This window comes from Euprymna scolopes, chromosome 2 (genome assembly GCF_053919585.1).
Source record: "Euprymna scolopes isolate OS-2025 chromosome 2, ASM5391958v1, whole genome shotgun sequence".
Lineage (NCBI taxonomy): Eukaryota > Metazoa > Mollusca > Cephalopoda > Sepiida > Sepiolidae > Euprymna > Euprymna scolopes.
This window is the reverse complement of record NC_136483.1, coordinates 203,984,352-204,000,864: the sequence shown is the minus strand read 5'-3', so window position 1 is coordinate 204,000,864 and position 16,513 is coordinate 203,984,352. Positions and strand designations below refer to the sequence as shown.

General features: G+C 33.6%; 1 protein-coding gene and 1 pseudogene across 1 annotated transcript in view; one reads left to right on the top strand and one right to left on the bottom strand.

The window, feature by feature from the left end:
- Positions 1-12,205, top strand: part of LOC145241629 (uncharacterized) — an 86,901-nt gene extending 74,696 nt beyond the window's left edge. The window contains exons 12-15 of the mRNA XM_080104713.1: positions 823-932; positions 3,930-4,091; positions 5,243-5,327; positions 11,840-12,205. Coding sequence (XP_079960839.1) covers positions 823-932; positions 3,930-4,091; positions 5,243-5,327; positions 11,840-11,973 — 491 coding nt within the window. The 3' untranslated portion in view covers positions 11,974-12,205. The remainder of the gene's footprint in view (positions 1-822; positions 933-3,929; positions 4,092-5,242; positions 5,328-11,839) is intronic.
- Positions 12,206-15,428: 3,223 nt separating this feature from the next.
- Positions 15,429-15,565, bottom strand: LOC145243088 (U2 spliceosomal RNA; annotated as a pseudogene).
- Between the last annotated feature and the right edge of the window lie 948 nt (positions 15,566-16,513).

The window sequence follows — 16,513 nt, the reverse complement described above, 5'->3', positions numbered from 1 at the left end:
AATTATGCTGTAAGGGTCCATGTTTCACAAGGATACAGGAAAACTGATTGGACAAGGAAACGCATGAGTTTTATCTTTGAGCTGAACTTGATTGTCTTGCCCTTCCAAATGATGATCAACTTAGCCAGTTCGCTACATTCTGAACAAGATTGCTGTTGACTAACCTTTCAAAAACTTTTGCTAATAACAGAGAGGAGACTAACAGGGTGATACTTAGTTAAATCACTCCGATCACTAGCATTTTTATAGAGACAACAGAGAACCCTTTATAAGAAGAGAGACAGGGATGAGACAGAGATTGAGTAATTTAGAGGATAGAACAAAGTTCAGGAGCAGGACATTTGAGAAGAACAGGAATTGAATCCAAAGCGGAAGCTTAAATTGGTCAGGGTCAGTAAGAACACTAGGAACCATTTTGGGAGTGATAATTACAGAATCGAGAGACTGGTCAGTTGTCAATAGAAAATTAGAAAGAACATCACAAGAATCATGAAAATAAAAAATGAGCTTCTCTGTATAAATTGATATTAGAGTAGTTTTATTATAACCAGCTCGGTGTTATACTCAATCAGAATATGTAAAGTAAAGTGAGATTTATTGGTTTTGAACTAGGCAAACGTACAGATATAAAATACAACATTCTGTAATAGATTACCCACGTAATTAAATGTTCGTTTTGGTTCATATTTTAAATTATAGACATTTAAAAAGTAAAATGGATATAATCAATACAGAAAACATATAAATTAAATATATTATTGTTATGTGATCGAAAAAAAAACTTGCAAAGACAATGGCGTTATCTTCTACAAATCGTTTCAGGAAGTTACAAATCGGTCGTACGGAATCAAGAAGAGAAACTCAAATCTATTATTCGCATGACATTGGCGATATACGCTGGAGTTTCTCCCATCAGAATTTCAAATATTAAAGTAAGTGCCCTTTTGTATAATTTTATATATGTATAAATATATATATATGTGTGTGTGTGTGTGTGTGTGTGTGTGTGTGTGTGTGTGTGTGTGTGTGTGTGTGTGTGTTATTGTTGTTGTGTGAGAACTTGGAATTGTTATACTTGCCGAGGGTGGGTAAGAGGGGCAGTAAGACACTCTCATGTGTGCGCAACGCTGGACCGTTTCTCTGTAATAAAAACCCGTGTTTTCTGATTTGATGTCTTATATAGACACTCTAGTCTCGTCAAATCTCGCTGAACGAGAGGTTGAGTGCATAAAATGTGCTACACACGGTGTCGTTGGTAATTAATGATCGTTTTTTAGAGAAGACATCAGTGTCTACGTTACCAGTTTGGTATTTGTAAAAGAAAAGATTGCTTGTAAGCAACGACGCCATTCCTTTGCAAGCCTTAACGTCTTTTTCTTTCTCCCCCGTACTCGTCGGTAAGATGATTCTGACAATTGTTTAAAAGTTGTAGTATAAATAGTAATAATAGTAATAATAGTAATAGTGATCTATAATAATGAGTAGTAATGTTGTACTTCTAAAAACAAAAATAGGTTTCAGGTTTCTAAAATTTATACTAGAATTGTCCACAAAGATAGTGGCGTAATGGATAAAGTACTAGATAAAATTCAGTTTTAAGTTACAGTCCCGCCTAGGTTGAGGGTTCAATCCTCAGCGCAGGCAACAACAAAATACAATTACGAATTACTTAGCATTCTAGCCGAACATGGCTGATGGAATGAGAGCATACTACCCACGTGAGTAGCATAATCTCGTTCCATTATGTAGCAAATAGAGCTCTGTTCAAAATTCCGTCCAGATTCCCGAGTTCGATAAAAAAAATCCATAGGTTGACAAGATACAGATGAAGAAGGTCGGAGATTGCATTGTCCAAAATGTTCTAAAAATAAAGTGTTTGTTATTTATTTTTTTTTATTTTTTATTTTTTTGCATTACTATTTCGATTGGACAAAGAATATTCAGATTATTAGAATTTTTTATAAACTTACTGTTTAATTTTTAGATCCGGGTGTTCAGTTTACTGCGAACGTTGAATGCAAAATGATCACTCTGAACTTTCGTAATGCAAGGGAAAAATGCAAAGCAGAGTTCGCAAAGTTACTTTTCTCTGTTTTTTTTTTTTTTTCGTCCGATCTCTCTCTCTCTCTCTCTCTCTCTCTCTCTCTCTCTCTCTCGCCTGAAAAGTGGAGAGTCCGAATAAAATTCCTTTTCTCAGAAAAAGTTGTAATCTCCTCCTCCTCCTCCTCCTCCTCTTCTTCTTCTTCTTCTTCTTCTTCTTCTTCTTCTTCTTCTTCTTGAATTAAAATTCATTTTCTCTGAAAAGGTTGTCAAGCTTCTTTTTCATCTGGAAACCTTTCCTCGAAAGGAGGATAAAGAAATAAAATTAATGTTGACGAATCTCTCTGTCAACGGTTTGGAAAAGGGAGAGATACAAATGTCCATGCTTTTTTCCTTTTCAATGAATGGTGTATTTCAGAACACCAATTTCAACCCGCTCCAATAGGGCTCTCTACCCTTAATAAAGTGGTTGAATGAATTTATATCATACAGTCTCCTACACGACGGAATCCCGGAAAACAAGTATTGCTCTCAAGAAATCTTAACTGGAACTGATTCGAAGGACGCGCGCGCAAAAAAAACAAAACAAAAAAAAAACAGGATTTCTAGGACTGTTTCCAAAACAGCCAATCATTAACAAGCTTCTTCCACTTTTCAGGGATCAACACACGGCAATTATCCGCGAGCGAAATATATATATATATATATATATATATATATATATATATATATATATATATATATATAAATGACCGCGAAGACTTAAAAGAGAAAAAAGGGAGAGAAAGAGAGAGAGTGACGCGCGCAGACACCCACAACAGGCCACAGAAAGGCCCTTCAGTTCATACAACGACTGCTGGACGAAACGGGGCCAAGAGAGAAGGAACGGGGTAACATAAAAGCCACAGGCTAACCAAAACTGCTGACCTCCCACCTCCCTTTGCACTGCTGAAGGCGACATATCGATATGAAAAATAAAATTTTAATAATAAAGACCAATTGAAAAAAATCAAGTCGATTGTCAACTTTACACTCTACTTACGAAAATAAACCCCTCTTGTAAATAATGAAACGAAATTTATTTTTATAATCGAAAACAAATTGGAACAACTGGATAATTCTGGTAAAAATAACCAATATATACAAAATGACGTTTCTGAATTTTTCTAGATGAAGATTGATTATTCCTATTATTTGGAGTTTTCGGACTACTGTTCTCAACTTGAGTGCTATTTCGGTCGATGTAAATTTCGACCTTCTTCAGGTGCATCTTGCCGAATTTGGGAATCTTTCTATCGAAGTCGAGAATCTTCGTTTATTTTCTAACGAAATGCTTTGTTTAATCCATGGGAATTACATGCGCGTTCTGTCAGTCATGACTAGGCAGAGGTCATATATAATTCGCAATTGTATTTTCAGTGTCGCTCGCACTGAGGATTGAACCTTTAATCTCGAAAAGAATGTAACTTCACAATTGAACTTTACCAAGTACTCTATCCACTATACCACGGGTTCTTTCGGGCAATTCAAGTTTGAATTTTAGGATTCTTAAACCTATTTACGACTTATACAGAATAGAGGCCGAGTTCCTTTTATATAGGATTTTCAAGTAAAATTCAATTTTTCGGGCTCTTTTGTTTATTAAATTGTTACGAGAAAGTACAAAATAGTTTAAAAAAAAAAAACTTCCCGTGTTACAAATAGGTTTCTAAATAATAACTCTATTCCAGATAAGTGCCAAATAACTATGTTGTAAAACTAAGTTGACCATAATTTATCCAGGATTATCATTCCGAAATAATAATTTATTCAAATGATATTTTTCTATTCTTTACGAATTTCGTATGATTTGTGGTCAGACACATCCGCCATTTTTTTTTTCTTTTCAGCTCGATTACGATTCGGAAGATGTTTTGGTTTCATTCACTTTACTTGATCTTCCGGCCATAAAAGGTGACATCAAAGTCGCGCTTATAGGAAACAATCTACAAGACGCCGCCGAAAAAATTGTCTTGGGCATCTCAAATCATGGACTTACGATCGATCTTGGCGTAACGTTTTTTTTGTTTTGTTTTTTTTCTGGCAAATTTTTGGTTGCTTTACTGAAATTTTGTTGACTTTTTTAGTTGATATTTTTTCATTTAAATTTGATTCTTTTTAATCTAAAGTTTTTTGGGGGGTTTTTCTTAATGTTTGGTTGATCTTTTAACTTGAACTTTTTGGCACTTGGGCACTTTAGATTTTTACTGATAATTATTTATCTTCAGTTTATGAAAAGTTCTACACAGAAAAAGGGGAGACGATCTATAATGTTAATGATTTTCAGCGGAATTTTATAGGTAAATTTACGGAAAACAAATTACTAGAAAAGTTATTGAATTAAATTAATTTAATCGTTTAAAAAGAAACAGAAAATAAATAAATTTCAAAATATACTAAATTGACTGTTATATTTCATGATTTGGAAATATTAATTTATTTAGAAGTGTTAGTCTTACATGTATTTTTTTTAATAAAGAAACTGTTGATGTTTTTTAAAAAATGAAAACAAAATTGATTTAATTTAATAAATCTTTCAGTAATTAATGTTTTCCATTGTATTACTGTGTTAATTTTATGAAAAACCTTTCGCTGAAAAATCATACAACTTCTGTATTGTCTCCCCTTTCTCGCGCAGAACTTTCCTGAAATTAGAAATCAATAATGAGCATTGGAAATCTAAAGCTCACAAATGTCCGTTTTTAAATTTAAAGTAAATTCTTTTTAATCATGGCAAGTGCTCGTCTAAGCCTCAACCTATGGTTCCCTCATAACAAACTTTCACAAAAAGCACTTGTCTAGCTATAACCACCATCAACAAAGTGTCTCAACCTAAACGCCAGTTCCTTGAACAAAGTTTCTTTCCTAGAACTAGCCTCCTGTGGAACCCTGTTCCGCTAGCTTGCTTTCCGATTGACTGCAAGATGGTTGTTTTCAAATCCAATGTAAACAAATTCTTGTTGAGTAGTCAACTAATATAGTCAACTTCTATCCAATTTCCATCACCGTACACACACTAACATTTATTCTTGAGTGGCCTTCGGGCCTTGATAAGTGGTTACTTCTCTGTAAAAAAATAAAGTTAATAACATTTTATGTGAAAATAACATTTTTTTATGTACTTGCACTATTTTGGTTTTATTTTATTTTTTTATTTTTTTAGGATGGAAAGCCGATACCCGTAAAAGACAGGAGCTTTCATAAAGTTAACAAGATCCCTGCCAAAGCCAGAGGAAAATACAGACCTGGTAAGATTCCACGATACTTTAGATGACGAACCTTTTATTAATGTTAGAAAATCCAAATTATGTTGTAATTTTACAAATATTTTAATAGCATATTTAGCAAAGTTTACATTATGCTGTCAAAATTTTAACGATATTATCGATCACTTGTAACTACTTTTTATTTCAAACTAGATGGGGGTGTCGTAAAATGCGCTTAAATATATTTTCATTCATGCAAATTTCGTCTTTATTATTACAGAGTAAATTGTCTATCGAATGTTATATTATACTTAATATATAGTAGTGATTTCAAAAGTTAAAAAATGGCTTGCGTGCTATCAACTACAATCGAAACTAAAACATTGAGATGCGTTCCCTATCAATGTACTTATCGAGAGATAGGTAGGAAAGCTTTAATATGAAACGACTTGAAGAAATGAACTGGATTTGAGCATGCGCAAAAAGAAATAGACATATGCCGGCAAGTTGAAATGAACATTTTACATTTCAACTTGCTGAATTTTGTACGCATTATTCATTTATCCAAACAAAGATTTTATTTGTTACTAGTAAGACCCGTTTACTGGCGTTGCCCGGTGGAAGTATGCCCTTCACCCCACCCGTAAAAAAAATTAAAGTACGGTTGTTAGTGGGAGCCACTGCCAGCCCAATAAAATAGTGGGCACTGGCGCCCGGGGAACAAAATTAATGTACCGTGCTGAAGTAACAACGGTAGTATCTATAAACCCATTCTTAACATAGGGATTTGATTATGTGCTGTACTTTCACCTAACGTGTCAACATTGAAACAGCCAAGAAACACTGCTGCAGACCTGAGTAATGATTCCCCTAGCCTTTAATTTTTTCCTATCATCGAGTACAGGCTTAATTTTTAGATTAAAAAAAGAAATTTAAGGTAGTATTTTTAATAAATATAATAGCCGGGGATCTATTTGTAATAATAACGTTCTAATAAATAGAACACACACTTATTTTGCCACGTCGGTTATTAATGCTGCCCCTAGCTGTTAAATGTTTCCCTTTTCTGTTGGTAAGATGTATACAATATTTCCAAGGTATTTTGTTCATGTGAAAGCTAAGTGTGTAATCTATGATAAGCGCTCTTGAAATGGTCGAAAAATTGAAAAGAAATAATGTAAATGCTAGTTGCAGCATTAACAATGGAAGTTGGTGTTCACTGTAGTAGAACGTTATAATTCCAAATATAAGCTTGTAAGGGCTAATAATCGCTAGGATAATTTACGGAGAAGTGAAAAAGTAAAAAAAAAAAAATTAAATAGTAGGGGCAGCATTGTTCAGATCCACCATTTTTTTTTTTTTTTAATTATTTTGCAATCTGAAAGTTATGTGTCTGTTAAAGGTTTTAAAAGGGTAAACATGCCTAATAGCTGATCCATGAAGCCAAATATTTCAGAAAAAGGCCAAAAAGGCTAAATTGATAATTATAGCCAGATTTACACAAATAAAAAACTAAAAATGTAAAACAAAGCGTGTGTGCGTAAATATGTAAACAGTTATGTATTTTACACGTCATTATTGTTAATTTTTTGTGCTTGTGTAGATGAGTGGGATTAAAAACTGATGTATTTCATATATATTTATATATTGAAGAGTTTAGCTTCCAAATAATCGCGTCTTATTTATTACGATTAGTTATGAAATTATGATATTTTATTAAAAACAATATGTTGCGGAAAAATTGTTTGCAAAAAATGAGTTCGTGGAATTTCGTTTAATAAACTTCCAGATTTTTTTTCGGTATAACAATTTAATAAACGCAAATATTTGGGAGTTAACCTCTTCAATTTAGTAGAGAGTCAACATCTTCAATATAGCTGTAATGTCTGGCTAGCATTAATAAAGGTAATGTTCAAGTTTAAAAAAAAATGTTAAATTGGTTGTTTCTCACCGCCTTTCACATTCACAATAATATTAGGTTGGTGCAAAAACAATATCGTTTTCTCACATATGTTACTTTTATATATGATTTCTGAGTTAATTCATTGGTATATATAGCTATGTTATATATCATTTTGAAGCGCATTTTTCGCTCTATTTAATCGTGTTATTCGTTACCGTTCTCAATCTCTCCATTTATTTTTTAGCGGGCTTTTTGACAGCATGGACAAAATTCAAATCCGCACGATTTTCTTGTTCCATTTCAAAATAGGCCAAATAACTGGCGAGACAGCTCGTGATATCAATGATGCATTTGGCTCAGGAACCACTAACCAACGTGTGGCACAACAGTAGTTCAAGAAATTTCGCAATGGTGACGAAAACATCGAAGATGAAGACTGTCGGGGCCGGCCGACTGCGATTGATAGCGTACATTTGAAAGCCTTAATTGAAGCCGATTCTCGCAAAACCACACGAGAAATTAGTGTTGAACTCGAGGTCGACCACTTAACAGTCAGTCGCCATTTAAAGCAAAGAGAGAAATCAAAAATGTTGGATAAATGGGTGTCGCATGAATTGAGCGATAATTAAAAAAAAAAACGTCGTTTTGAGGTGTCTTCTATGCTTCTTCTACGCAATAAAAGCGACCCATTTCTCGAATTGTGACGTGTGATGAGAAGTGGATCTTCTACGACAACCGGCGACGTTCAACACAATAGTTGGATGCCAGAGAAGCCTCACAACACTCCCCGAAGCCGGAATTGCACAAAAAAGGTTATGGCGACTATTTGGCGGTCTACGACCGGTCTTATCCATCACAGCTTCTTGAATCCAGGTGAAACGATTACGACGGATAAGTACTGTCGACAAATTGACGAAATGCACCAGATGCTCCAAAGTATGTACCCGAGTTTGGTCAATATAAAGGGACCAATTCTCCTCCATGACAATTTTGCTCAACTGATCCTGCAGAAGCTGAAAGAATTGGGCTACGAGACTCTGTATTATCCGCCATATTCACCGGACCTCTCGCCTACTGATAGTTACTTTTTCAAACATCTCGATAACTTCCTGCGCTAAAAATGCTTCAAATACCAAGATGATGCCGAATCGGCCTTCAATGACTTCATCGCTTCCAGAACTCCGGATTTCTTTGCTAATGGGATAAATAAACTTGTTTCTCTTAGCAAAAATGTGTCGATTCTAATGGTTCTTATTTCGATTAATGAAGTTTATTATGAAAAGAGTTAGGATCTTTTGAAGTTGAAAAAAAAAACGATATTATTTTTGCAACAAGTTAATATGACGACATTTCTAGGTCTTCGGGTAATTGGTAAACGAATAACAAGAATTTAATTTCCCAAATTTCATATTTTGCTTCATCTCCGTCGAATAATAATCTGCTCCAGCGGTTTCTATTATCTTTACTGGGCACATAAATTGTTTCGAGTTGCATTATGAGTGGAAGGGATTAAGAAATAAACAGAAATTCCAGAAATGAAATTTACGACATGCATAAACGGATAGAGAGAAGATTATTTTTTTAACCACAGCAAAGGATTATGGGATATTTACAAACAAAGGGAGATAATAAAAAGAGAAGCATCATCGGACTTTCAACTCTAAAACTACAATTGTGTATTACTTCTACTCAGGGTTTCGTTCGAAATTCCGTGCAGATTCCTGAGTTCGGCTGAAAAATTCCCGAGTTCAACAAGATACACCTGAAGACGGTTCAAGGTTACATCGACCTAAACGTTGTGAAAATAGCACTGAGGATGAGAAGAGTAGTCGGAAGTATCCAAATAATATAAATTATCAATCCTCATCTAAAAAATTCAGAAACGTAAAAGTATAATTTAGATTAAAAAAAAAACACAAATTACAGGAAACAACATCACGTGTGTTGCCGATATAAACTGCGTCACAGTCTCCGATGTAAGTAATAAAAGTACCAAATAATTAACAAAAGTGCAGAAATTGTATGCGAAAACAACAAATTCAGTAATATTTAATTACCAACCGACCTGTATACTTTTAAAGTGTTGAAACTGTCATGAAGATTATTTCACACTTTTTTACGATACACGAGAAGAAATAACGGCTTCTTGCTTAACTGTTAATCAGCTTCATCGTTGAATAAAATAGCAAAAAATTTATTATCCTACCACTAACCTTATTCAGAGATAGCCTTGCCACTCGGATTTAGAGAATGATAGGATAGTTCTGTTTTTAGCAATAGTAAAGCAAAACGAAATAAAATTCTGAAATAAGAAAAACTTACCCTACCACTAACCCTAAGCTCGAGTGGTGAGAAATTACGATTAGTAATAGGATAAATTATTTTTATAACGCAGCCCCCAACTGTTGAGTGACAACCGCTATTTTTTTCTCATATGTTGTGAAAACAACTTAAAAAAATCAAATAAAAATAAAGCTTAAAACAGTTTCAGCGCGTTAAAATTATACAGGTCGGTAGATAGTTAAATTCTTTTGTGTTTGATATAAGTTATTTGTTGTTTTTTTTATTTGGGCTTATTATTATTCGAATTTTCAATGTATAAATGAAATAAAATAAAATAACACGTTTTTACTGTTTATGTTCGTGTGTATAGAAATAAACAAAGTCGACTATTAATTAGAACAGGAAAAAATGAGCATAAAAATATGCTTATATCGATTCGATATTTCGTTTCATTTACGGAATGAAATATTTATTTTACTGAAGTCAGTTTAAATGTAAAAACATTGAAAGAGATAGGGGAAGGGGGTGTTTTAATCGGTAGTGAAGGGTTTGGTTGGTTGTAAATGTGAGGATGGAGATGTTGGAACGTGATTGGTTGATTTCAAAAAAACTAAGCAATATCAAAAACGCCTTCAGCGACTTCATCTGCATCAAAACGCAAGATTTTTCGTTACTGACATAAATACAATTGTTTTGCGTTGGCAAAAGTGTGTTTATTCTGATAGGGCTTATTTCGATCAATAAATTTTTGTTTAAGCCGAGATATTTAAAAGTTTAAAACTGCAAAAACTTTCTTGTCAATCCGATATTTTTTATTGAAGTCAGTTGATATAGGAATATATATATATATATATATATATATATATATATATATATATATATATATTCCTATAAATTCATTTTTCTTTTGTGTGTATTGATATTCATATTAAAAAAACACCTCTTTTCTATTTATTTAAAAAGAAAATACAATTTTCTTATATATGGGTTGTGGAATTGCATTCACTAGCAAAAGATCTAGCTAATTTGGATATTCTTTTAAACATTCATTTAAATTAATTCTCTATTAGTTTTTTCGGTTTTCTTATGGTATGATCATATTTAGTAAACTATTACGTGTAATTATATTCATGCAGTTATTCTACATGATTTATACTTGCATAATATTTGCGTAAAAAGTTTACAGTAAACACAAAATTGTTTCCATATATATTTATGTATATATGTGTGTGTGTGTGTGTGTGTGTGTGTGTGTTTAATCTATAAAAGTGAACGTTTCTGTGTGTCTGCGTGTCTGTATGTGTACATTTTCCTACGCTATAACTCTGCCAATTTTCAGTTTACAGACTAGAAATTTGATATACAGGGTACTGAGATTTGGGAAAATCTTTGTAATCCGTGTTCGGCCAGAAATTTGGCTGTTAAGGGGGGGAGGGGGTAAAAGTTCAACGATTTAACCTTTGCAAACTCTACCAAACTCCTCCGCCAATTTTGGGTCTAAACACTTGAAATTTTAGATATAGGTTCCTTGGACATGGATAAAACTTAATAACTTAATTTGAGTCCAAAATAATAAATGTTAAGGGGTCATAATAGTGGTCAAAGTTTAAAAATTGACCGCTTTTTTATGCTCAACATACACATCCAAAAACCCGGGCAACGCCGGGCTGAAATGCTAGTATATATATATATATATATATATATATATATATAGAGAGAGAGAGAGAGAGAGAGAGAGAGAGAGAGAGAGAGTGAGAGAGAGAGAGAGAGTTTTAAAAATAATAGGCGGAAGTTTCTCGAGAGCTCTTTCGGCTATCATCTCGTCAGGAGAAAATCGATAGCGAACAAAATAATATTGTGTCGAAAAATAAAGAGTTCTAATGGGGAACTTATTAAATGTGCAAAAAGTACGGGGACACTAATTAAATTTATTTACGTTTAAACACGATTATTTTTCGACACAATATTATTTAGTTCGCTATCGATTTTCTCCTGATGAGATGATAGCCGAAAGAGCTCTCGAGAAACTTCCGCCTATTATTTTTAAAACTATATATAAATTCTGTACCTCTAAACATTTATATATATATATACATATATATATATATATATATATATATATATATATATATATATATATATATATATATATATATATAATATTGGAAGAGATAGAGTAAAAAAATATTTTAGTCGGTAGTGAAGGGCTTGAGGATGGAGATGTTGGAACGTGATTGGTTGAAGCATAACTGGTGACTGTGTGAAAGGGAGGGGCGAGGTACTATTGGCCAATACGATCGCCAATAGCCATCGTATTATTGGAAAAAACACATTTTTAACCACTTTATTTTTATTTTTTCCTTTTTAGGAGATATGGCTGGCGTGGGTCTTGGCATGTTGCTGGTTGGAATCCTCGCTGGCGGATTACTGACGACATATGTCATCAAAAAGAAATTGAACGATTCATTCAAAGCGGTAAAGTTTGATGCCACTATGGAATAAACTGTCAAATCTAACTTTTCAGAAAAAATTTAAATATTCACTATATAAACAACGATTCGAAGTTTTGTGTTTCTGGAGGGTTTTTTTAATGGCGTCTCGTTACTTTAACTTTCGTTGAGGAGAATTGTTTAAAAATACAGACAATTAAAAACTTTTACTCTAAAATATATTTTTGTTCAAATGTTCATTTTGTTTTTCATTTCAAAATAAATATTTTATATTTTTTCACTGATTTAGTTTTAATATATTATTATTTTTTTTTAATATTTGAGTTTCTTTAAATGTGGTTGAATATTAACGCTTCAAAAAGTCAAATCTATTATTTAAAATGCTAAAAATTCAAAAATTTAATGATAAAGACAATCCGCTGGATTTAATTTGGTACATTATGCAATCTCAAAGGAATTTAAAACTGTATGGCCAACGTTCGTTTGCAAGTTTATTAAAGGAAACGAATTATTGTTCTTCCAGTTATTTTAAAAAATACTTAAACCTGGTTTATCCGAACACGGTTTTGATAAAATTCCGAAAATTCTCTATTTTACCCATCATATAAGGACGGATGCTTTACAAAGTACATTGGAGCAATTATTAAAATTGCAAATTGAGCAACAGCAATAACATCAACAACAATTATTAAACACACAACAACAATTATTTGAACACCAGAAACGCTCAGATGAAAGACAACAACAACTAATGAGGTTAATAAAGGCCCAGCAATGTGAAAATCAACAGCACACGAAAGAGCTGCTTACTCAAGTCATAAAAATAATACGTCCACCGATAATAATAATAATAATAATAATAATAATAATAATAATAATAATAATAATAATAATAATAATAATAATATCGGATTTTCACCAGACTCAATATGGAATTCGATTGACATTTTCTATTATGGATTTGAAGAAGGTAAATTTTTTAAGCTTATTTTCATCGGCATGAAATTTGTTTTCGTATTGACTGTAAACAGTCGTCGGACCAGAAAAAAGTTTGTTTACTATAACGGAAACTAGAGACGGCCGAGCATAACAAGTTTATGGATTTTATTTTACCACGTAAAACGCTGGAATTATCTTTCGTTGGGAAGTTACGATGGAAAGTCTATTTATTCTACAAGCATTGGTCATGTCAGGATTTGTAGAAGAATTACGACGATGGTTTCGCAACGTACGCAACTATGGTAAATAAACAATGCGACGAATTCAAACTTGCAGACCTCTGTGCAGACAATTTTAAATGTTTAGTATTTGCACAAGGACTGACTTCTAGTCGAGATGCAGAAATTAGGAGGCGTGTCCTAGCAAAATTAGAAAATGAACCAAACCTAACCCTATAAAAGTTAATAAAAGACTGCCAGAAAATAGAAATTATTAAAAAAAAAATGATTCGATGGATATCGAAGCTGTGGTCGCACAGATAAAAAAGCAGACAAACAATTAACAAAATACGTAAAAAATAAAACACAAGTCAAGCAAAAGGAGCGCACATATCGACACATAGGTAAGAAAGAATTTGAAGAAAATAAATCCCATCTCCGTGTAATCGATGTGATAATTTGCATTAGGTTAATGACTCTTCATGTTTATCAAGAAAATATTTAATATGTAAAAAAATAATAATAAAACACAAATGTACTCATTGCAGAAATAAAATTAAATACAAAGCCCGAGTGTGTTTGGCGAAGACTGAAAATAACGAAGAAGAGTTGCGAAAATATGTGACTAAAAATTTTGTGATAAAAAAATAAAAATGCAACTTGATTCGGGTTCAGACCTTTCGATAGTAAATTTGAATATCTGGAAAAAACTGAATAAACCCACAATGCTGAGAACACGTAAAACCGCAAAGGTTAACGGTACGCAAATTAACTTCAAAGATGAATTTTTAGCGAAAGTGACATTATTGGGAATGACTGGATTGATGAATTAAATTATGGAACCAGCCAATACATATTTTTTGCAAAACGAAAATATAAAGTCAACAGACGCATATGCCTTGAAACACAAATTAAAGGAAACTTTACTTATTTTAGGAAAACGCAAACAAACTGGCACGATTGTAGAAAAAGTAGTTCTCCCGTAACGAGAACAGCGACTGATAAAAAACATAAAATCAAAATCAGGCAGAGTACTCTATCGCTAGTCCTAAAGTGATGACACAGTCGCCAACCGACTCTGTCGTAAATTTCTGTGACTGCGGGCGATTTTCCACCGTATACGAAAACTTCAGCCACACCGCAACAGGTACTAATCGTAACACTATTTTTCCTAGTATTGGAACATTATTTACCGAGAATCAACGTCACTCAAAGATATTACATACGGCAAAATAATAGCACTCAATCTGTTTTTCCACAATATGGAAGAACTGCCGGACCGTTTAACCCGGCGTCTTTTTAAAATAGACAGTTCAACAGGTTAACGGCACTAATGAAAACCCATGGGATAATATCACCTCTGGTCTGATAGATTATTTCAAATGGGGTACTAGATGAGGTTTATTGCCCCTTAATTACTTGTGACGGAGTCTACCCACGCAATTAATCAATTGTTTTGTTTTTTTTTTCAATTCCAACGATTAATACATGGGAAAATGGCAATAAAACGTTTTTCCTGCAGGTCAAAAGAAAAAACTTCGCTCTGAACAATGAATTACCCAAGAAGTAGAGGCTACTGAAACCGTCTACGACACATTTGATATTGAGCCTCCCCACACTAAATCACACTGGAACCACCATGTTCGGGAAAGAAAAAGTAAATCACAGAGTCGATCATGGTCCGCCCAAAGAGGAAACTATACGAATACATCGTCCGGAGTTATCAGCTTAGGGGGGGGTTATGGCGGAACTAACCTATGTTACCTACTAATAGACTATTCCAATACAATAAATACCGGAAAACTAAGCTGTAAGGTATGAGTCGATATCCGGTTGATCAACCAAGGTCATTCGTCGTAGCCGTCGAACAACCTACCTATTGTATGCTTTGCAATACATGTTAACTTATTTTGGCGTTCTGTTTTTCTTTGCAACTCTTTAACATGACTATAACATTCATATAACTAGTTTTCGATAGAAATTTCATGTTTATACATAACTACATAGTATGAAGTCAGGGGAAATAACTGCGGTCCATTTAGTTATAACTAAAGGTGAATGTTATACATTAAGTGTGAAAGTACATGTTTTATATAACAAAGCCGATAGCCATTAGTCGCGTGCTCTCATGTAATGAATGAATGCGTGGATGTAGGATTGACATGAAAATGGGCTGAAATGACTTAAATAAATAAAAAGTAAATGACTTAGAATGACTTTAATGAACTTAAGGATGAATTGAATGACCTTAAGAATGACTTGAATGCTTAAAAAATAACTGGAATCCTTCAAAAACAACTTGAATGATCTGGAGAATGACTTGAATGGCTTTGAGACTGACTGGTTGTAAAGTGGGTGATCATTTTACATTAAATTAATAAAGAAAAGTGATCCCAACTTTATATCACAAAGTTACAAACATAAGTACAGCATGTAGTAAGAACAGATATAACACTTTGATCTTGGCCAAAAGGCCAAGAAAAGGGTTGGTATTTATTTGCTCCCCCACCGAGCAAATTAGGCACAAGCCCGATTTTTAATGTGAGGAGTGAAAGGGAAATGGGGACCAACTCCCCGGGGAGTAGGGGAGCTGGATAGTGACAATTGGTATGAAGGGTTGCCCCTACATTGACCAAGGTCTTATATGTGGAGTTGTATTTATTTGCTTCCCCACTGAGCAAATTAGGCACAAGGCCGTTTTTTAATGTGGAGAGAGAGCGAGGGGAAGGGGGAGGGAAAGGGGGACCAGCTCCCGAGAGGTGGGAAATGGGAGCTGGATAGTAACTGCTGGTCTGTAGGGTGATCCTTACATTGACCAAGGTCTGATATGTGGGGTTACCCCCACATATGGTCTTCGCTTGCAGTATCTGTCGGAACAGATACTAGACTTTGATCAACCAAAAGGCCAAGAAACAGCATCTATTAACAACAAACCTTTGATCTTAACCAAAAAAACGAGCACAAAAGTGTTACGGACAGACCGACCGACCGACTAATAATGGAGTAATATTTAACAATTAAGTAGATATTGCTTTTAGTTGAAACCGACAAAAAAGTAGTAGATATTAATGTTTTTAATGAAAATTCATTTTTTTTTTCGATTCTCAAAGAAGCGCCAAATCTTTCATAATGGTAGAAAACAATACCAGATATTTCTCTAGTAATTTTGGAATTTTACCTTTGATGATCTGACTATCTCATTTTTGTAGTGAGTTTTAAAGGTTATATCATGCGAAAAATGAAGTGGCTTGGTGAGACGATTTCTTTAGTTCAATTCAACATATTTGCTCGTGAGGGAAATAGCCCATGTTACACACCCTCACATCCAGCTGTGTTCTAAAAATCATAATAATCTATTAATTAGTTTAGGCGTACCGGTGTTGCCCGGTGGAAGTTTTTTTTTATTATTGCATTTTCACACCAAACAAGTCACAG